At 52.7% G+C, this 22384-nt stretch overlaps 1 protein-coding gene across 1 annotated transcript; it reads left to right on the forward strand.

The window, feature by feature from the left end:
- On the forward strand, positions 113-22348 carry CPD (carboxypeptidase D). Its single transcript, XM_021416223.1, has 21 exons — positions 113-805; positions 1520-1767; positions 7716-7858; positions 8476-8645; positions 9238-9605; positions 10025-10216; positions 11081-11248; positions 12412-12521; positions 12678-12780; positions 13229-13371; positions 13943-14112; positions 14654-14965; positions 15722-15917; positions 16196-16331; positions 17118-17267; positions 17677-17772; positions 17866-17930; positions 18067-18198; positions 18584-18769; positions 19081-19180; positions 19813-22348. Exons 1-21 carry the CDS (start codon positions 135-137, stop codon positions 20037-20039), a joined length of 4086 nt encoding a protein of 1361 aa, XP_021271898.1. The 5' UTR covers positions 113-134; the 3' UTR covers positions 20040-22348.

Consider the following 22384-nt stretch of genomic DNA (forward strand, 5'->3'; position numbering starts at 1 on the left):
CCGCTCTCCGCCTCGCCCCGGCCGCTTCACCCCTGGGCCGCCGCTCATTGGCTGGCGGCCGGAGCAGCGCGCCCGCCCCCTCCCGGTGCCCGGTGGCTCCGCGGCGCGGCGGGGCCGGGGCGTGCGGCGGGGCCATGGCGAGCGCGGCGCGGGGGCCCGGCCGGGGGATGCGCGCGTTGCTGCCGTTCTGCGCGCTGCTGGCGTTGCTGGGCCCGGCGGGCGGCACTCACATCAAGAAGGCGGAGGCGGCGGAGCCCGTCCAGGGGCTGCGGTACCTGCACGCGGCCGAGTTGGGCGAGGCGCTGCGGGAGCTGGCGGCCTCGGCTCCCCCGGGCCTGGCGCGGCTCTTCAGCATCGGCGAATCGGTGGAGGGGCGGCCGCTATGGGTGCTGCGCCTGACGGCGGGGCTGGAAGCGCCGCGGGCCGGCGAGGAGCCCGGCGGGCCGGCCCTGCCCGGGCGGCCGCAGGTGAAGCTGGTGGGCAACATGCACGGCGACGAGCCCCTGGCGCGGCCGCTGCTGCTGCAGCTCGCCCGGGAGCTGGTGCGGGGCTGGGCCGGCGGCGACGCGCGGATCGGCCGCCTGCTCAACACCACCGACCTCTACCTGCTGCCCAGCCTCAACCCCGACGGCTTCGAGCACGCCCAGGAGGGAGACTGCGGCGGCGGCGGCGGGGCGGGCGGCCGGGAGAACAGCCGGGGCCGGGACCTCAACCGCAGTTTCCCCGACCAGTTCGAGTCCACCGAGCCCGACCTGGAGCCCGTGCCCGAGGTGCGAGCCCTCATCGCCTGGATGCGGCGCAACAAGTGAGTGCGGGGCGGCCTCGTGCTGCCCGGGCTGCCCTCCTCCCAGTGCCCGGCCTCCGTGCCCTCCTGCGTTGCCCAGCTCTGGGCCCCGGGCCGCTCTCTGCCCTCGCCTGTTTGGCTTTGGGGAGCAAGGTTTAGTTCGAGGAGCTCTCCTTGTTAACGCTCGGCGTGTGACTGCCCATCAGGAGCCGTGCCTGGTGTGTGCCGGGGCTGTCAGGCAGCTCAGTGTGCACCGGGAGCTCTCCTGGTTTGGTTCAGTTCAAAGTTATCTGCAAGGGAAACCCTTGCGTGTTCTTAATGTCATTTTGGAAAGTGCTTTTCGCTTCCTGTTTGTTTGTTCAATGGTTTTGCAAAGGTGAGGTGAGATTTTCATTTAAATCAGGCTGGAACGGGAAGAATACAATCCTTTGTGCACCAGCTGGGTCTGCTGCGCTCGCTCCACCAGCATAGAGCTGGTACAGGAGGGAACGGGTAAACAGAACTGTTTGATTTAAATAAATAACAAAACAAACAAAAAAAATGGTTAGCGGGTGTAACGCAATTCACGTGTGCCCTCTGAAGCAAGGACAGAGATATCAGTTGTGTTATCTCTGCTCAGAAACAAAATCATGCTTGGTTTCACTTCTCTTTCAGGTGGAGGGGGCTGCTGCTGGCTTCTCATTCACAGCGTTCCAGCGTGACTCTTAATTGTTTCCTTCTCCTTCCCAACCCCAGGTTTCTGCTCTCTGGCAACCTGCACGGTGGCTCAGTGGTTGCGAGCTATCCCTACGATGACTCGCCCACGCATAAGCCCACAGGGGTCTACAGTAAATCGGCCGATGACGAAGTGTTCAAATATTTGGCGAAAGCTTACGCGTCACATCACCCCATAATGAGGACTGGCAAGCCGAATTGCCCCGGTGAGGAGGGAGAGACCTTCCCCGAGGGCATCACCAACGGTGCCCAGTGGTACGATGTGGAAGGTAAGCCGTGCTCTGGGCCGCTCTCACTGCTACTTCGGGTCGCGTAGTGGTGCATAGAAATGATTTCTCGCTCCCACCGAGAAGCAGTGGTGATGGCCACCGAGGGAAGGATGGTGGGTGAGGCGGTGTTTTTAGCTTGGGATGTGTTCTTGCGGCTTGAAATGGCTTCATGGTGACACCAGCAAGTGCTTAGTGAATCACAGCTTGGGAGATGCTTGTAAGGAACAGATCACAGCACAGTGGAGGGCTCTTCTGCTCTCTCTAGATGCTGGGGGGTTATCCTGCATGCAGAGGGCTTCGTCTGCCAAAGGCACTATCATAAGATCTCAAGATAGTTATCAAGTTTTAACGATGATACAAGAAGGTGGACTTGTGTTAATGTACTGAAAATCCAAGCAGCGTTGAACTGAAACCAGTGCCAGCGTTCTGTGAGGGTGTTTAAACCAAGTTTTTAAGTGATTACAAGGTGGCCAGCTGTAAAGACTTGGATGATGTGAGTGCGTGGTCTGAGCTGACCTAGCTGCTCTCCTAGCTGGGGTGGGGTGGCTTGGCCTCGGAGTGGGCTGCGCTGTGTGTGTCACTTTTGCTGATGGTGAGACGTAAATGTCGGTTTGTGATGAGATGCTCTTGAGGAAAGGACCCCAAGCGGGAAGAGAAATCTTGGCTGTGCCCTAAGAAAGAATTACACCACTTCCACAGCCCCTCTGCGGAAGTTGTACAACCACGGGCTCACCAGGCAGCACGGTGAATTCTGTGGTGAGCACGAAGCACCGATCTTGCATAACTGCTCTGAAGAAGTTGCACTGCTTTGCTGTGTCCCGACGGCTCTGCTTTCCCTCGTGCTGGGGCTGAGGGAGAAGGCAGGAATGCAGTGAAATCAGGCATAGCTGATCCCAAATAGCTTACGGCTTAACGAATTCTGAAAATACGGTGTCTTTCCAAAACATGGATTTCAGAGCTAAATCGTGCGCTAACCCCGCGTGCACGTTTCTGGGGAAGCAAGGAGGGCGATCCATTATTAGACCTGAATAGGTCACCGCCGTGCTGGAAGGGGAAGTACTTATTTCGGTGGTGGATGGATCATTCCTGAAGATTTCACTGTTCTGATAAGCTGCAGTGTTCAAACAAGACGTGGTTCTGCCGTGTTTGCTAACAGCCGTCTCCTCTCCTCCACCCTGCCGAGCGCAGCGCTGCTATTTACTGGCTCAAGGTTCACTCTGGAAAGCGGAAAGTTCAACACAAGGAAGGTTTGTGTAATCTCGTGCATCTGCTCGTGACGGAACAGGATATCCTGGATGATCTGTGCTGCCTTGTTCTGGTGGCGGTTGTTATCGGCAACCATCGAGATCAATCGGTTTCTTCGCTGCAGCTCCAAAGCTTCCAGCTTCTTATTGAACTGGGTCGGGTGTGCCCTGGGGGGAGGCTGGTTCGAGCTTTTGGCTCGAGTTCCCCAGCTGCTGGAGCATTAACTTCATCCTCCTGCTGGGATGGGGAATGCCCCGCCAGTGCCAGCCTGCCCGTGGAAGGTTTGCTGGCAGCTGGTGCACGGCTGGGAACCTTTCGGGCTGCCCTTCTCTTGGAAGCTAGTGAAGCCAGGGTTTGCCTGCCTTCCTCATGCAGGAAATGGCAAGGTGTGAGTTAGACCACAGCGCTGTGGTTTATAACCTAATAGCCTCCAACTTTCAGCCTCCGCGGAAACAAACCCTTGAGCTGTGACAAGCCACAACGTTGGGCTCCGTGCTGATAGCTGCAGGCAGAGATTGCAGGCAGAGTGTGCTGACACTGGCTCAGAGCAAAGCACTGCCGGGCTGGCACCTGTGCCATCTCAGCCACGCCATGACTTCCATCTGGCTGCTGATCAGGAGGGCGATGGCAGCCCTTGGTGCACGTCCCACGCTGATGTGTAACCCACAGGAGCTGTGATCGAGGGAAGAGCGCAGATGAGCTAACAGATAACACAGGGCCAGCGTGCAGATTTTGATGCTGTGCAGTTTCGGTATCGCTTTGTGGTTTTGTGTGTTAACGCTGATTTTCAGTAGTGGATGGAGAGTCAGTGGTACGCTGCTGTACTCAGACCAAGAGACTTTTCCCAGTGACCACAGAACTGGAATGCATGGGAGAAGCAGGATGGGGAAATCCTGGTGCACTTAGGGAGCTCCCTGGCTGGGCTGAGCTCTGGTGAGAAGCATATGACATGCCTGAGGTGCAGGGCAAGTGCTCGTGGCCTGCAGAGCAGGTTGTGCTGGGAAGGGCTGCAGCCTCCAAGTGATCTAAAGCCAGGGAAAACAAAGAATTGAGAACAAAATGTTTCAACAGGTGGAAATTTTCCTGCCACGTTTTATCGTGTGAAATCAAACGTGTTGGAATGCCAATTGCTGCAGGATTCCTTGTCCTGGAAGAACTGCTACCAGTTCGGGCTCACGCTGGTGCCAGACCCCATTAACTTTGTTTTCAGTAACCTCGTGTATGTATCAAGCTAAGGTGGCAAGTGCAAACCATCCGAGTAATTCTTGAGGTCAAGCGTGAGCAGAGAGCATGGCTCCCTGCCACGCAGCTCAATGTGGCTGCTGCGTTCCAGCTGCTGTAGATAAGCGTGTCTGGCACTGCTCGGGCTATCTCTGCTGTACATGCACTTAGTCTTCCTTCCTTTGTAACCTCTAGGGCTTTTAACTACTGAATGGCCAGTTCAGATCAAGAAAATAGTTGAAAGTTTGGGCTGGTTTATGTTGCAGCTTAATGCCGTGTGGGTCAAGAAGGGCGAGCTGTCCTGGAGAGTCCATGAACTTAAGGAACTTTTGTCTGCGGGACGCTTGTGTTTGCCTTTAGGTGGTGAAGGCCCTGATTCAAAAATGGAATTGAGTGTGACGTTGAATGAGGCATTTTGTGGGCTGCCTCGAGAGGCCTTTTCTTTATTTGTAGCCCTCTCTAAAAGATACTTTCCTCGCTCCTTTCAATCTGTGCTGTGCAGGTGCTGGAGGTGCCTACCAGGTGTCGGGGCAGGGAGATGTTTGGTGGGGGTTAGGTGCATGTTCACCAGCTCGTGCCTTTGCTGTGGCTGCCAACAGCCCCTGAGCTTCCGAGCAGCTTGCGGCGGCATCGAACTCGGGGCAGTTAAAAGGAGCCCCAAGAACAGCAGCTGTTTGTGGGATCCCTGTTGTGGCCTCTGCTTCCCGGGCATGTCAGAAGGCAGCTGCACAGCGTGAGCTCTGATAGAAGGCTTCCCCCCCGGCTTCCTGGGTAATGCAGTTAGCTGCCGTTGTGTTTACATCAAATTCTTCATGTAAATTTTTTATTTATTTATTGTTTCCATGAGAAAAGTGTTGGCTTGGTGCTTCGAGGCTCTGATGCCTCTTTTCACAACTAACGTGAGCCACTGGGCAGTGCTGTGCGTGGGAAGATGCTGCTCTGCTCCTCAGGGTCCTGGAAGGCTGCGGGGTGCGCTGCTCCGGGCTGGATCGCACTCTGCTGGAGCTGCAGGCTGAAACCTCCCCTCCTCTGAGCTTTAATGACTGCAGACTAATGGACCAAAACATTCCTCTGCCTTTTAGGGGCTGCTGCCGGTCTCACGCTGTGAGGCAGTCAGCCCTGTCCACAGAGGAAGCAACTTGTGCAGTGTATTTAATCGTGTCTCTAGCTTGCCTTGTGCCATCTGCTCTCCTGGCAGAGCAGACAGGAGCCTTTCTCTGCTGTGACTGAGCTGTAGGTCTCTATCTCCTAAGGTCTGCTCCAGCAAGAGCTGGAATTAGAGAGGTTTCTTCATCATGCAGTTTGAAAATGGAGTCTTTCTAGGCTGGCCTGAAAGGCTTCTCCTGGTATGTGATGTATTGATGGTGTTGGGATCTATGGGCATGACTCGAGGACTGCGTTCTGCTGCCTGTCTGCCTGGTGCGGAGCTTGGCAGGGAGCAGAGGCGTGCTGTGGGGCTCCTGTGCTGCGAGAGGTCTGGGCCTGCTGCCTGCAGGGCAGCCCTGATGCTCAAGGGGTGGAACAGAGCAGGGGGAGGATTCTGCTGGGCAAGGAGGGGTCGGCTCCAGCCGTTCATGGTCCAGGTCTGCCTGTATACCTGCACATCTCCTGCCTATCCCCGAGAGGCTGCGCAGATGGTATGTGGAAAAATATGTGATTCCATATGCTGTAAAAATAACCATTGCTCTGCAGTGGGTCTGTGAGAAAGCCAAATATGTGCAGCACGTACAGTCCAAATTTTCAAGCATGCAGTGGACTATTTCTTGAAGAGACGGTTTCGCCAGAATCAATGTACCAAGCTCCAATTTAGTCCGTTACTGCTCTATTACGGGTGAGCATCTGTCCTAAATTTACTTGAATGGCAGATGAAGCACTAAATATGCTTCATAATGGCTCTGGTTTACGTATGGATGTTTTCAAATGCATTAGCGTCCCGCTATGAACAGATGGTTCCAGGCTGGCGTATCGTTCCTCTCTGCACGGAGTTTACTGGCGAGAGAGCAGCCCTCTGCAGGCTGCTTTTCTGAGCCTGGTAACGGGAGCTGTGTAGAACCAGAGTCATAGGCCTGGCACCTCCAACCTCCTGAGCTGAGCTTTGCAGGTTGTTTTTAGGCCCTCAAACGCTTTTTGGGCCCTCATGCTGGCCAGAAAAGCCTCTTTCCTGTTTTAATCTCAGCCCGTACGCAAGCTGCAGCGCTCTCTCTAGCAGGAAGTGCCATTTGATTTGCTGTGAGAGCTGCCTGTTCCCTTGGGAGCGGGCTCCCAGAAGAACCAGGAAGAACTGGGACATCTCTGATCCGGCCCCATCCCTCCCATCTTCCCAGAGGTCTGTGCTGCCAGTCTGTCTGTTTCACCAGGCTGCCATGGGGCTGTTTGATTCAGGACAGCCGTCCCTGTTTTGGACAGTGAGTGCTCACAGCCACCACGCTCACTGGGAGACTGCTGTGCTTGGGGGAGAGGTGCTGGTGCCTTTCCAGGCCTTGCCTTGTCACAGCCTCTGCAAATGCCAGGGCGTGCGTTTGCCCTGTGGCTATCCATCCCTTCCAGTTAGTCATGCAGCACGTATTTCTTAGACCTGCCCCTGGGATCCTGCTGCTTCACAGGCCTTTGGTGTTTGGAGGATGTGCTGGTTACTATTGCAAGCTCCCATGAGTGTTCAGAGCGTTGTGTTTGCAGCCCTTGGCAGCATGAGCCTGAGCTCCGGACCGTGCACCAGTACCCAGCGACCTCATGTCCCACTGGTACATCATTCATTCCTGTTTGAGGAACAGATTTGCATGTTGAAGGTTGATCTTAACTTCAGCAAATGGGGTCAGGGTGCTTGCTGGAACAAGGTGACCTTTTTTCGCTCGTAGCAGTGCCTGTGGTTTCTCTGAAAGGAAAGAAAGAACAGATAAGCTTAATGCTGGGAAACAGCTCTTGCGCGCTCCTGTTTTCCGGTGCTCACGGGCTGGCTGGTTTCACACCAAGCTGTTGGGCTTCCCCAGGTTGGTACTCTTGTGCATTCTTTTGTGTCAAGCCTGAAGCTTGTTTTGAGTGGAACAACTTCTCCTGCAGGCAGGCCTTACAAATCCGAGGCTAGCTTGCAGCACACAGTGAAGGACTGCGGCAGCAGCGTTCCAGCTCGGGCGTGCTTGCCCTCCCGTCTGGTTCTGTAGCATCTGGCAGGCAGCTTCCCAGTGACATGAACCCAGATGTATTGCCAAGTGCTGTAAGTTGGGCTGACGGAGCAGCAAGGCTGAAGGGACTGCCTGCAGCTGAACGCCTGTTGTGCTCATTACTGGGAGAGGAGAGCTCTGTCTGTCCCAGCACAGGCTCTCACAGTGATTCCATCTGACTTTTCTGCTGAAGTTCTCTCTTTGGGGCAGTGGCAGCGTCCTGGTGAGATATTACAGGGGGCTGAAGGATGGAGAGGAGCGTGCACCCCGTGGAGGGATGTCTGTGTATTGCTCTTGTGACACGTCTCTGCCTCGTTTCCTCAGGTGGGATGCAGGATTACAACTACGTGTGGGCCGACTGCTTTGAGATCACGCTGGAGCTGTCCTGCTGCAAATACCCGCTGACTTCCGAGCTCGAGCAGGAGTGGGAGAACAACCGTGAATCCCTCCTTTCTTTCATTGAGAAGGTAGGCCGAGCTGACGCGGGGCGTGGGGACGGTGCCCGTGAAACCCCCATGTCCCTGTGGGCTGGGAGCACTGCATCAACTGCCCTCGTGGGCTGCGTGCGGTAACACAACTGCTGCAGATGCTGTGCAGAGGTTGGGGACTACAAAGCTGCTGTGCGTCTCTGTGGTTCTGCCACAGTTCCCACATCCTCAGTGATAGTGAGCTCCTCGAGAGGCCTCATGGGGTACCGTGTTATGCAGAAAGACTGTGAGTTGCAGATTCCCACCGCCCACATGTGGGCTGAGAAGGGGACAGTTTAGCTTGGTAAGGGAGGCAGCTGCGTTTTGTCCCTCGATATGGCCCGTAACCCTGCTCTGTGTTCATTATGTTGCGTGCCCCTGTTGACAGATGGGAGGATTAGCTAGGAAAGATCAGTTTGGAGAAGCTGCTGCCTTCCCAGTGCCTGCTGAATTTCCTGTCCTTGCTCCCAGGCCAAGCACTGTCTGAATCATGGGCCCTTGTTTGTCTTTGCCTGGCAGCTGTCCTGCTCTGTGCATCTGGGGTCGGTAGGGGATGGTATTGCGGGGGAGGACGCTGTTGCCTGTCTTTACCTGGAGCCTTGCATTGTTTTCCTCAGGTCCACATTGGCGTGAAAGGTTTTGTCAGGGATGCAGTCACCAAGGCTGGCTTGGAGAACGCGACCATTGTTGTTGCCGGTATCGCTCATAACATCACAGCGGGCAAATACGGCGACTACCACCGACTGCTTGTGCCTGGGACCTACAACGTGACTGCTGTTGTGATGGGGTAATGCCTCCGTGGCACTGCCTGCTGCTTGTGTTATTGTACTTGATTTGTTCCCCCAGAGCATCTTGTGTATTTAAGGGCCCTGGCTGGAAGCTGCAGCAGGAGGGGTCTCCTGCGATGGATTAGAGCTGCAGCTGTGTTTGTTCACCCCTGCCCTGCTGCAGTGGGGAGCTGCTGGAGGCACAACACTTCCGCCCCCCTTTGATTGCTTATATCATCCTGCATCTTACTTCTGAGCAAAAGGAGAAAGTGCAGTAGGGTCACCCCAGTAAGAGTTTGTGTTGCCTCACATCTGGGGGTAAATGTGTTGCTTGCTGCTGGCTAGCCCTGTGCTGCATCTGTGGCTTCTTCCCTGGAGAGTCCATAAACAGGAACTCGTGCCTCTGACACAGCAAAGGACAGCAGCACAGTTGGATTTGGTGGCAGGGGGATGAGCCCCATCAGCTTGTTTTGCTGGTGAATCTCTCACGTAGTTGTTAACATCCCAGTGTGCTCAGACTGGAAGGAGAGTGGGAAAACCTTCAAGGGTTTTGGCCTCTGTTCTGCAGAGCCTCCTTGCTGAAGCCTGCTCTTTTTTTTTTTTTTCTTACAGTTACACGCCACTGACCAGAGAAAACATTGAGGTGAAGGAGGGAGATGCAACAGAAGTGGATTTCTTCTTGCAGCCAGCTGTGATGGCACCAGCTCCCAACCTCACACAGCTCACAGCAACACCCGCTCCTGCTTCTACCATCGCCTCCACTGTGGTGCAGCCCGAAGCCCCGAGCCCAACCTCTCTCCATCAGCCAGTCCAACCTGTGGACTTCCGCCACCACCACTTCTCAGACATGGAGATCTTTCTGCGGCGCTACGCCAACGAGTACCCCAACATCACCCGTCTCTACTCCGCGGGCAAGTCAGTGGAGCTGCGGGAGCTCTATGTGATGGAGATCTCAGACAACCCTGGTGTTCACGAAGCAGGTGATGTGGGAGCTTCTTTCTAGCAAAACACTAATGGGAGTGGTAGACCCTTAGTTTTGGGAGACTCTATGGGCAGAGAAAAAAGGAATGTAGAGCTGGCATCTGAAGAGAGACTGAGCTCCTCCTCTTTAGAAAGACCAGGTGCAATGGATGGCACTTAGGTGAGTTAAAGAGCATTCCTAGGGACACTTACCTCAGTGGGTGGGATTTTGGGAACAGAAACACCAAGCACCCTCCTTGCAGTAGCATTCGTCCTCTTGGTGTTGTGAGAGCAGAAGGGTACGTGTTGGGTACGTGTTAGATACGTGCTCTCTGGCCTGGAGAAAGGCCTGAGAGTGCAGTGCTCATGGTGGTGAGAAGTCTCCAAGCTTTAACGCAGTGATCATAATTATCTCTTTGGCATGGCTGTGTGTCTGCAGGTGAGCCAGAGTTCAAGTATATTGGTAACATGCATGGAAATGAAGTTGTGGGACGAGAGCTGCTGCTGAACCTCATCGAGTACCTCTGCAAGAACTTTGGCACAGATCCTGAAGTGACTAACTTGGTCCGGAGCACGCGGATCCACATCATGCCGTCCATGAACCCTGATGGCTATGAGAAGTCCCAGGAAGGTAATGCTGCCCGTGCTGAAACACCCGTGGGATTTCTAGTTCTGAGAATGAGACCCAGGGTTCATCGTACCTCTGGGAAATCTGGAAGCATTCTGCTGGAGCTGAAGCACTGTCTGCACAGGGAGGGTGGGAAGGGACTTGGTGTGTGCAGTGGAATGAGAGGGTGGACCCCACACTGCAGGAAGTGGGCGGCTGGCTGATGCCTGAAGTGGTTGGAAAGAGCTCTTACGCTTCGGCAGTGCTATATGCTGCCCCTGATTGGGTCCCCTTATGGTTTGTGGCTATCCCAAGGCTTATTTAAAAACAAAAAAGACATTCCTTTTACACAGCTCATACTTGCTATGCTTTGGTCTGTGCTCTTAGTAACATGTGATGTGGGAGCCAGGCAGTCTGCAGAGCGCTAGTCCAAGGGTAATACAGGCTTTTATCGTGGTGTTGAAATTGGCGAAAACATTCAGGGAAGTCCTTCAAACTGCGTGGCTTTTGCAGATTGGCCGAACAAAGCTTGTCCAGAACAGTTTTCTGGAAGTAGAGCTCTGCTTGTATGTAACGCAGAACTTGTCCAGCTGGTTTGAGAAGGTCTGAGGTTCTGTGGTCATGACAGCAGCTGCTGGGATTGTTCTTGGTTCAGTGTCCTTCTGCTAGCTGTGGCCTGACTGGCACTGACAGGGCCCCCAGACACCTCTATGCACTCCTGCTGCAGGGGGGTGGGTGTTCTGTCACTGGGGTGCAGGGAGCCAGCACTGTTGTGTTCCCTGCTGTTTTCCTCTAATCAATAATATGGAGCTCTTCAGCAAGAGGATGGCCTCCGTGGCAAAGTGGGAAATTGCATAGGGCGTGAACCTGAACCTGTTTAATTTTCAGGAGACAGAGGAGGCACCGTTGGCAGAAACAACAGCAACAACTACGACCTGAACCGGAACTTCCCGGATCAGTTCGTCCAGGTGACAGACCCTCTGCAGCCTGAAACTCTGGCTGTCATGAGCTGGCTGAAGGCTTACCCGTTCGTGCTTTCAGCAAACCTGCACGGAGGTATGTCAGCTACACCAGGCTCCTTCCTCAGCACCGAGGTTTGAGGATGGAGTATGCAGGAATATCTCTGCTGTGTTTGTGGCATGAACTGAGGAGCACTGCTGTGGAACGGCAGGAGCAAAAGTAGCCAGGTTCCTGTACCGGGGATGGTGCCTATAGAAAAAGAGTAAACCAAATCTACTGTTACTTGGTTGGGGTTCGTGATGCTGGAATATGGATCAGAAGCTGAAAACCACGTCCCCAAGTACACTTACTTGTAGGCAGTTGAAGAGGCTGCTGGGAGAAGCACAGCCACTTCTCTGAAGGGAGCACGTGCACGGGACAGCAGCTGGCACGTTGCCTGTGAAGAGATGGGGCTGTTGGGATGGACTCCCCTGGCAGCAGCTGCTCAGTGGCTGGTTCAGTGAATGTGGCAGTGCTGTGGCTGTTAGAGGCTTCGTAGCGTTTATAAATTGAGGGAAACGCGATGTAATCCTGAGGGTTCCCTACCTTGAATTGCACGGCAGAACGATGAAATTTGCTGTAATTTAATGATCTTTTTAGAGTGATCTAAATTAAGTCTCTGCATTACAGCTTATTCCCTCGACACTTGGTCTGCTGGCTTGTAGCTCTGGTGGCTTGCAGGTGTCGCTTTGTGCTAGCATGTTTAATTTTGGAGTGCAGAAGTACGGTGTGTGGGTGGGAGGGAGCTGGCTGTTCTCCAGCAGCAGTGCTGTCTGGGTCCCACAGTGCCATTAGCACAACTTGCTTAGGGAAAGCTTCAGCCAGCCAGAGCTGTCATAGTCTGCCTGTCCTAGCAGCAAGCTCCAGAAGGCTGACAGGCTGCAGCAATTGGGCCAGGGGCACCGAGTGTGTTTTAGGAAATTTCCTTTGTGTTCGCTCCTCTGGGAAAGCGATTATTAGCAGGCTGTGCCCATCCCTCCTGAATGCAAGGGCAAAGCTTTGACGTGTCGTGGTTGGGGTTCTCCTTCCTTGTTGGATGCTGTCTTGTCTTTTCCTGTGCTTTTGTCTCTTTTGCCCACTGCACTTAATGCTACGTTTGAGGCCAAGCCTTAAGAACTTGGTCCTGACGCTCTCCAGAGAAAAGGAAAAGCGTCTTCTGTTAGACTGAGGACTCCATTGGAAAGTGCACAAGTCTGAGTCAAATCTCACTTCCCCTGCAGGTTCTCTGGTGGTTAATTACCCCTATGACGACGATGAACAAGGAATGGCCATATACAGCAAATCCCCGGACGACGCCGTGTTTCAGCAGCTGGCGCTTTCCTACTCCAAGGTAAAGCTCTAAAATGGGAAATCCCTTCTGCAGGGCAGTTCCTGATGCTGCCATGAGCTCCCTGAGTGCGTGATAGAGGAGCCAGTCTGTTAGAACAGAATTGCCAGCGGCTACGGAGTGCAGACTCAGCTTCACGTGTTGCATCTTGTTTTTCAGGAGAATAAGAAGATGTACCAGGGAAGCCCATGTAAGGATATGTACCCCAATGAGTACTTCCCACACGGCATTACGAATGGGGCCCAGTGGTACAATGTGCCAGGTGAAGTCACCCTGAAGTCTCTTGTGTTTCTTTCCAAGTTAATGTGTGTGCAGCTTAAAAAATTTAGTCTGAGCAATCACAAGCTTTGCGTCTCTCAACCCAGATTACTGGGACTTGGGTTTCTTCTGTAACCTCTTAAATAATGCACCCAGGTTAAGTCATTCCGGAGGGAAGGAATTTATGGTGTGGTGTTTCTGGTTACCAGCAGAATATTGACATGAAAGGCATTTACGAGGAGGGTGGTTATTTGTCTGCTCTTTTGACATCCCCCTGAAGCTTGAATCTTGCCCCATGTAAAATGCCTTTTCACTTTGGTATTAATTGCATGTAGTAATTAGTATTTAATCTTTCTATAGTATCTGACTTTTTAAAAATCTGTTTTCTTTGAGCTAAGTTACAGCTTCCTTCAGGAGGTCATGTCAAAACTATTTTCACGTTCCTGTTGTAGGTGGGATGCAAGACTGGAACTATTTAAACACAAACTGCTTTGAAGTGACCATTGAGTTGGGCTGTGTGAAATACCCAAATGCAGAGGAGCTGCCAAAGTACTGGGAGCAGAACCGCAGGTCCCTCCTCCAGTTCATGAAGCAGGTGAGTCACTTTGACCCCCAAACGATGGTGGGAGCTGCCTCTTGGGTTAGAGGTGCTGGAATAAATGGGCTGATCCACACGCTGCAGTGAGTGCTGCTTCCTGGCCAGTCCAGGTCCCTGCTCCACAGCAATCCTTTCCATCCAAACATGCCTTGATTTCCCCTTCTCCCCTCCTTCTTAACATGCCAAAAGCCTGTATGGAAGCAGCAGCCAGGTGGTGCAGGTGCGGGCATTTCATTTCCCAGTAGCTCAGTTTTCCCTTAGCTAGCACAGCCCTTCTGTGCCATTTCCATCTGGCTCGTGGCAGCGCGGTGCAGCTGGGGCACGCAAACAAAGGTGTGGGGCAGAGTGCACCGTCATGGCATCGTGAGCCAAACAATTGCCCATTTGTTGTACTCGAGTGATCTTCATCCACCCCAGCTTCACCTGAACCCTTTTGGAACACATTGCTCCTCTAGGAGCGCTGGGAGCCGGCGGGCTCTGCGTGTCAGCACTCCCGCAGCGCTGTGTGTTGGGGTGGAGGGCAGCACGAGGGCTGGCGCTGAGCGGGGCTCTCCGGGGTCTGTGTCAGGTTCACCGTGGTGTCTGGGGGTTCGTGCTGGATGCCACGGATGGGAGGGGCATTCTCAACGCCACCATCAGCGTCGCCGAGATCAACCACCCCGTGACCACCTACAAGGACGGAGACTACTGGCGCCTCCTGGTGCAGGGGACGTACAAGATCACGGCGTCTGCCCGAGGGTGAGCGAGCCGCGGCACGAGGAATGGGTGCTGTGCAATTGTCACTGTGCACTCCTGGCTTCTTAGTCAAGAAGTGACAAAGCTGTGCTACCCTGCTGTCAGGACTGTTCCTCTGGTGACAGCGTAGAGTCCAAATCTTCCCTTGCTTGGAGGTGGTGTGGGGAAGCAGTTGGTAACTGGGTGTTTTTAGGGGAAATCCTCACGCGGGCAGCTGCCCGTAGAAATGACTTCAACAGCTGCCAAAACCTTGTTGTTCTTTGGGTTAAAGCTGCCTGACCTGTTGTCCTGCCTGCCTGCCATGTTACCCTGCAGCACCTGAGCCAGAAGCAGCTCTGGGCCGTGCTGGGTCCTGAGCTGCTCCCTGCTCTGCCATTCCCGTGCCCCTTTCAAAGAGTTTTTGCTGTTTGCATTTGTGCTTCTTGCTTCCTTTGGCTGGAGAGCAGCAGCTGTCCTGTGCTAAGTGTCTGGGCAGGAGGGGGGTGGCTCGGTGTGCGAGGCCTCAACCCCTGACACTTTGTTGTCCCTTCTCTTCGCTGGGCAGGTACGATCCTGTCACTAAGATGGTGGCAGTTGACAGCGAAGGTGCGGTGCAGGTCAACTTCACTCTTAAACGTACAGACACCAAAGTAGAGGAGGGGACGGTGCCGGTCCTGAATACCCCAGACACCAGTGACCCCAATGAGAAGGAGTTTGAGACCCTGATCAAGGATCTCTCTGCTGAGAATGGCGTGGAGCGCCTCCTGCTTTCCTCTTCAGGGAAGGTCTCTCCTTATCGATACCGCCCCTACAAGGACCTCTCCGAGTTCCTCCGAGGCCTCTATCTGAACTACCCGCACATCACCAATCTCTCCAGGTGAGAACTCAAAGCAGCAATGCTCAGCTCCACGAGCAGCAACCTGTGGCAGAGAAGCAGTGCAATGATGAGCTGTCAGTGCGATACAGAGATTGGGGGGAGCTTGTTCCTCTCCTTCCCTGTGGTGCCTGAGTTCAGAGGAGCCCCAGATGTAAGGGCCCGGTGGCAGAGCGTTGGCACAAATCCGGGCTCTTTGTCCCAGGACCTTGGTTGCTTGTTGTCACCAGGCACAATGTGCTCATGTGCTGTCCGTGCTGGTGCCAAGGCTGCCGTTCTGATCTGTAGCCTCTATTGTCCATCCAATTGCATCAGCCCTGATTGTGTTCCCTGCTTTGCTTGCATTCAGTTTGCTAACTTAATGGCACGACTGTAGCAACAAGTTCTGCACTGCTGGAAATAGGCCTGCTTTTGTCTTCTGAACTGGGTGCTTTATGGATTAGTTTGATGTCTGGATGTATCCTACACTGACTAGAGAGGAGAAAAAAGTCCAAAGCAAACAAACTCACGCTGGAAGCACAGAGGCATTTAGCCATACCTTCCACATTTATCATGGTGTTATAGGCTATATAGAGATACATGGAGCATTGAATGTTCTGTGCATCTCTCTCTGGAGGCTTATGATGTGGCTGAGTGTTCTGTCCCTTGTCTCCGTAGCCTGCTCATGGAAGGACACAGCGTTCCCTTCTGCGCTGGGGTTTCTCCACGAGGCCAAGCTCTGTTCCTGAGCTGACATTCTGCTTTCTTCTCTCTTGGCAGCCTGGGTCAGAGCGTTGAGTTCCGTCAGATTTGGTCCCTTGAAATCTCCAACAAGCCCAACCGGTCTGAGCCCGAGGAGCCCAAGATCCGCTTTGTCGCTGGGATTCACGGGAACGCTCCTGTTGGTACCGAGCTGCTCCTGACACTGGCAGAATTTCTGTGCATGAACTACAAGAAGAATGCTGCTGTTACAAAGGTGAGGAGCTCTGCTGCAAGGGACCCTCTTGGAGCCCTCCAGTTATATCCTGAGAAGACAGTGCTCATCAGGAGAGACTTGTCTTGTTCTGGCGTGTGGGTAGCAGTGGTCCCACGCACACGGGAGATTTTGGGGGATCTGTGGGGCCAGTGGGAACCTGTGACTCATGAAATCAATAGAAACAGCTATTCCTAGGATGAGAGTGAGGGAAAGGAGATGTACAGAAAACAAACCCTATTCATTGTACTGATGTGTTGTTTCCTTCCTGCTCTATTCAGCTGATTGACCGAACTCGGATTGTGATTGTGCCATCCCTGAACCCAGACGGACGGGAGATAGCGCAGGAGAGGGGCTGCACCTCGAAGATAGGCCAGACTAATGCCCATGGCAGGGATCTGGACACAGACTTCACAAGTAAGGTTAACTGAGGCAAACTGACGTGTGGTGTCCTGTAGAAATGCAGGCTGTTGTAGAGGTCTCCTGCTGGCCTCTCTGGGGTTGGATGTACTCATCTGATTCTGGGGTCTTCCTGTAAAAAAGGGCAGTGCTGCTGCCTCAGAGCTGAGATAGCATAGCTGCTGGGAAACGTCCAGAGCTTGAATTCCCCTTAGAGACTGTAATTTGCAGACTTTTATATGGAAAGGAGAAGACAAAGCAGAGCTCTTTAGGAACAGTCCAGAGATCAGAGAGTATTTTTTCCTGTTGATGGATTTCTTTCAGTACTAAATTTCTGAAAAACATTCTCCATTCTTGCTCCTTGGAAACAGTTTCCTTTTTCTTGCTTTTAACTGCCTAGTATATCCAGAGCTCTGTAGCAGTGCTGTGCCCACCTTTCCTGGAAAGGAAATGTTCTCTCTGGCCACGTTTGGCTGGAATCATCCCAAGTGCTCTCTTAGGAGTCAGTTCAGGGACAATGAAGAAAGCAAACACCCATGAAACACCCTCTGCATCACAAAAGTAAATAGATTGGGAAAACAGTGATGTGTCACGTTTGTTAAGCTTTGCAGATGAATTCCACCCATGAGCAGTGTGGATGAGGTGCTTTACTTAATCTTTCAGGAGCAATCTGCTGAGACCTAGCAAATATATTTTCAGGCTGATAATTTCAGCCATAAAGAAGGAACGTACTTCTACAAGCCTCTCAAGTAGCAGAGGAAACTATCGTCAATCCCTTTTCCTATTTGTTGTTTTCATTTACAGGCAATTACTCCAGGTATTCAGGAACAGGAGAGCCTGAGACCAAAGCCATCATAGAGAACCTGATATTGAAGCAGGACTTCAGCCTCTCTGTTGCCCTAGATGGTGGATCTTTGCTTGTCACTTATCCCTATGATAAGCCAGTGCAGACAGGTATGACTGACTCCTCCGGGGTCTTCCATGTAATTGGACTCTGGCTAGCCCCATGGCTGCATGGTGTAAGAGCTTGTCCTTTTCTTGGTGTTCTTGTGCTGGTGTTGTGCTGTAGCCTCCTTTGGGGCTTAACCCTATGGTTCTGGAGAACTGCTGACAGTCTGTAAAGCAAGGCTCAGCAGCCTCTCAGGATTCAGCTTGGAGTCAGAACGTTTATCATTTCCATTTTCAGAACAATACTTCAGTTTTTCCTCTGCATGCAATACCCCCCGCAATGTAAGAGGAAATCTGAAATCCCCCTGAAGCAACATGTGTGACTGTTTAATACAGGATCATGGGGTTAGAATAAGAATCTCTTCCCCCATTTGATAGGAGCTGTGCTCCCAATGTCTCACCTTTCTGTTTGTAGTGGAGAACAAAGAAACACTGAAGCATTTGGCATCTGTATATGCAAACAACCATCCGTCGATGCATCTGGGCCAGCCAGGCTGTCCAAATAAGTCCGGTAGGTTTGGTTCAATCCTTTAACCCCCTGACCACTTGTGCTAGGTTCTGCTAGGAGCAGATCGCTCTGATTGCTGTGTTCTTACTCTCACAGATGAGAATATTCCTGGGGGTGTGATCCGTGGCTCTGAATGGCACAGTCACCTGGGAAGTATGAAGGTACTTCATTACAGCACAGTGCTTTCCCTCCTTGCAGATATGTCTTTAAATTTGGGCAAAACTTCAACCGTCTTCAGCTGCGCTCTGGGAAACCTTTTAAATGCTGCCTCTTGTATCTGTTGGGGTTTTGTTTCAGGATTTCAGCGTTACGTTTGGTCATTGCCCTGAGATCACTGTTTATACCAGCTGCTGCTACTTCCCCAGCGCGGGGCAGCTCCCTGGCCTGTGGGCAGAACACAGGAGGTCTCTCCTTAGCATGCTCGTGGAGGTGAGCGATGGTCTGGGGGAGAAATCCTTGCTGGGAGTGAAGGCGGTGGGATGGGTGGGTAGGGGGAAGAGAGGTGTATGGAGATGCCTTGTGGTTTTTGTTGGTGATGTGTAATTACAGACGATAAGAACGTAGAACAGAGGCAGTGACTAGAATGCGTTGATGTGAATGTTAAACTTGTGGTTTTTTTTACTTTCTGGTGGGCTGAGCAGCCCTTGCAGTATTATACAATCTTATTTCTCAAGGGAGGAGGGGAGCATCATGGTGGGGTGATGGTTGAGGCTGCTGAAGAATGTGCTGTATTTTAAGGGGAGGCCTAGGTCGTGTTTTAGTTAAAAATATGCCATAGGCTTGGACTTGAGGCATTTGAAATGCTTTGTTTCAGGTTCACAAGGGAGTCCATGGATTTGTCCAAGACAAGAGTGGCAAGGCAATTTCTAAAGCTGTCATTGTTCTTAATGAAGGTTTGAGGGTTTGTACTAAAGAAGGTGGCTATTTCCATGTGCTCTTGGCTCCTGGTCTGCATAACATCAATGCTATAGCTGACGGGTACCAACAGAAGCATATGCAGGTACGTGAATATCTATCAGAAATCTCCTCCCTTGCTTTCACATGAAGGCAGCCATCCCTAACTGCTTTTACCTGGGCTGTACCTTGTTGGCTGTGTTTAGCTTCTGGCTACATTAGTTGTATTCTGCCTTGTTATAATGGAGAAGAATTTCTGAACGTGGCAGAGTTGTTCTGGGCAATAGTTTTTCCCTCCATTGCATTTATCTTTGGTATCTGCCTGGTTCTGCCCTGAGCAGGAAATGCCTTTTTTCTGTGGACACCTACCAGAGGTGTAAGCATTGAGACAATCTGAGTTCTTACATCTCTCCATAGGTCTTGGTACGCCATGATGCACCCAGCTCTGTGTTCATTGTATTTGACATGGAAAACAAGATATTTGGTCTGCCACGGGAGCTGGTTGTAACGGTTGCAGGTAAAGTGATAGCTTCATTCAAAGCTTTGAGCCTTCTTTTCTGGGCTGGTTCATCCAGACAGTAACCCTTTTCTTGTAACTGAACTTGAAAAGTAGCCTCCAGCATTGAGTCATCTCCTGCTTTCCCTTCTGAACACGTGCTTGGCCTTGCAGACTGGTCCAACAGCCCTTGGCTCTAGTGATGCTGGGCTAGCAGATAAGAGGGAAGGAGGAAGTGGAGAGAGTGTTGCAGGGATCTGAAGGGTCCCGAATGGACCTTGAGATGGCTAGGATGGGGAGAGCTTGTTTGTGCATAGAGCTGGGACCTAGCAGATCTTGCATCTTCACCAAGGTCTCTTTGAGTGGTCTGGCACTGGGTAAACACTAAGGAATTGATGTATTTTTGTCAATGTGGCTGCTGCTGGGGAGGCTAGGGTTTATTCCCAGTGATCTGCAGAGGAGCTCAGTGATGCTATCTTAAATTGCTAGCCCAGAAAATCTATTGCTTCTCTACTGTGACTGAGCTCCATCTTCCTAGGGCACAGAAGTGAGGAAAGTGGCTGTGATTGTGTGAGGGAAGATTGATGCTGGGAAACCTGGAAGCCTCTTGGGGTGGGGAACGTGGAATTAAATTAGTGTCTTCTCTCTGGCAGGTGCAAGTATGTCTGCTCTGGTCCTCACTGCCTGTATCATCTGGTGTGTCTGCTCAATTAAGTCCAACAGACACAAGGATGGCTTCCACCGCCTGCGGCAGCACCATGACGATTACGAGGATGAAATCCGCATGATGTCCACTGGCTCAAAGAAGTCCCTCTTGAGCCACGAATTCCAGGATGAAACAGACACTGAAGAAGAAACATTATATTCCAGCAAACACTGACACCTCCCTGACAGGAAAGGAAGTTCCCGTGGACTAGCCCCAGTGGGAGGGAGGGGTGATCCCTCTGGATCAGTTTTCAAACATTAACTTGCAAGACTGTTCTCCAGAGGTTTGGGTGGCAGCTCCTGACTTCCTTCTGCTGTTTGCTCTGTTCCTATGTACATGCAAATCAGTGGGTGTTAGAGGCTGTGTTTGGGTTAAGGGCATGGCTTATGTTTTTAGGTCAAGGTCTGGAGGTTCACGTGACGCTGATTGTAAGGTAACTTAGCAGGGTGGCCAGCAATGTTCCTGACACTTCCCCAGCATCTCAATGCCGTGAGCAGATGGTGGGGAAGTGCCCCAAGACCTGTGTGGGGTCATAGTCACAACAGTCCGAAGTGGTATCTACCTGTTTTGATTTCATTTATCTTACTGTACGTGGTGGAAGCCTTGATCCATCACTGACTCCACACTCTGCAGAGCAGCCCTTGGAAACAGTCTGTACTTGCTTCTCAGCTGCTCCCTCGGAGCTTTTCCCCACCTCGAGGTGCTGTGGCCAGCCACACTCTGCAGTGGTTGTGGAGCACCTCTAATGTGTTGCTAGTTCCAAGCAGTGATTTGGCATCCCGAAAGCTGGGGGAGACTGCATCAATTCTTGGTGTGAACTGGAGAAAGGAGCGAATGTCAGAGCTTCAGCGAACTCTGACCAAGTTCAGCAGCTTGCCAGCTCTGCAGAACTGCTGCTCCTGCATCTGGGGAAGCAAATTTCTGTCCCCATCACCCCTGGTTGCATCTCATTTATGTGGACTTGGCTTTTGGAGTCTCATGTTAGCATTGCAGCAGCACAGTGCCCGAAAGCACAACTGGAGGTTGTTCTGAGCATTACTGGAGTAGCAGAGAGAGAGGTCATGGGGGGGTATCCATGGCCTGACTTCAGTCTTGACTTCTGAAAAGCAGCTGCACCCTTCGCTATTGTCCATCTAATACCATTTAGTGATCAGAGCACTTGGAAAACAACCTCTCATCAAGCTCTGGTGATGCTAGGCACCAAATTAGTCTGCTGGCCTGGCTCACTTTTGCTACTACCATGTCCCTGAAGTATGTAGCAAGAGCTCCACCTGCTTGTACATCTGCAGTGTGCTGTGGGGGCCTGGGTGCAAGGCATGAGGAAAGGCTGAGTGGCTGTGCTGGAGGGAAGAGCAGCCAAATTCTCTTCGGTAGCACTTAGGAAGCTGGAAAGAGGAGCTGCAGTGTGCATCCTCAAGCTGCATTGATTTTGTGGGGCATTGAAGGGGTGCCCAGAAGGGCAGGATGCCCAAGACATTTGATTTCCAAAGCCTTTATATATGTTTCTGAAGTTCTTGTGCTTTACGGACAGAAGCCTGGGGTTAGAATGTAGGCACTTATTTCCTTGCTGCTCCTTCTTTTTTGTTTGTTTTTTTCCCAATGGACCGAAGCTCTGGGGTGCCAGGAGTGCTCGCTGCCTTGCACACCCAGTGTACCCTGAGCCGACCTGCCTCCAGCAGGCCAGGAAGGTCTGCTCGTGAGATCTGCATGGGGCATTGCTGGAGGGTGTTTGTGCCCAAATGTGCCATGGGGTCTGTGGAGGAGCAGCGCAGTAGATTCCCTGTCCCAGGCTGCTGGTCCCTGTCTTGCAAGGAACCCCATGGGTGGTAGAGTCCCCTTCAGAGCCACAGGTCTGTGGCCGTGCTGAGGGTTTTGGCAGCTGCCTGGAAGGGTGAAGATGACCTTTAGGTGGCAGTGGACCTTCTTCCTTCTTCTGTGGTGTTGGTATAGGGCAAGAAGCGCGTGGTAAGTTCTGGCTGGAGCGGTGCTCTGGGAACAGGGAGATGATTGTCCACGCTCCTGTCCTGCGTTGCTGTGCAGTGAACGAGCCCCTCAGTGCCTCCGCTCTGCAGGAGCCCATGCGGGGTCCCAGCTCCCTGTCGGGTTCGGTGCTGGACTGTGAGTTCCCCGTTGTGCAGACAGCTCCTGGAGCGCCGTGTGGGCGGAGCGCCGTCCCCAGCAATAAGGTCCTTGGGAATCGACGCGCGGGAGGTGAGTGGGGCTGATAGGGCCGACCGTTCTGTAGCCGTGTGAGACTTCTCTGTGCTGCAGTGGTGCTCAGCGTGCCGAAGAGCCCGTCCGTCCTTCTGTCCGTCCGTCCGTGGAAGCGTCCGCCCCACGTGCACTGTGCCTTCGCTGTACGTTTCCATGAGGGCCTCGAAGCGCCCTTCCCTGGGAGGCAAGGGCCGGCGCTGCCCCGCGCGGGGCCCTCGGGTCGTTTTTTACCTGTATACCAATAACCTGTATAAAACTATTTTGATGTCCGCCCGCCTCCTCTCCTTCTTCCTCCCGAGGTCGTG

The sequence above is a fragment of the Numida meleagris genome, chromosome 18 (assembly GCF_002078875.1).
Source record: "Numida meleagris isolate 19003 breed g44 Domestic line chromosome 18, NumMel1.0, whole genome shotgun sequence".
Classification (NCBI taxonomy): Eukaryota; Metazoa; Chordata; class Aves; order Galliformes; family Numididae; genus Numida; species Numida meleagris.

What these genes read in the sequence shown, in the direction of transcription:
- CPD (XM_021416223.1), top strand. Translation starts at nt 135, where the DNA reads ATGGCGAGCGCGGCGCGGGGGCCCGGCCGGGGGATGCGCGCGTTGCTG. An exon ending in CCAGTGGTACGATGTGGAAG is followed by an intron (nt 1,768 to 7,715) that starts GTAAGCCGTGCT and finishes TCGTTTCCTCAG; the next exon opens with GTGGGATGCAGGATTACAAC. An exon ending in TTCAGCAAACCTGCACGGAG is followed by an intron (nt 11,249 to 12,411) that starts GTATGTCAGCTA and finishes CTTCCCCTGCAG; the next exon opens with GTTCTCTGGTGGTTAATTAC.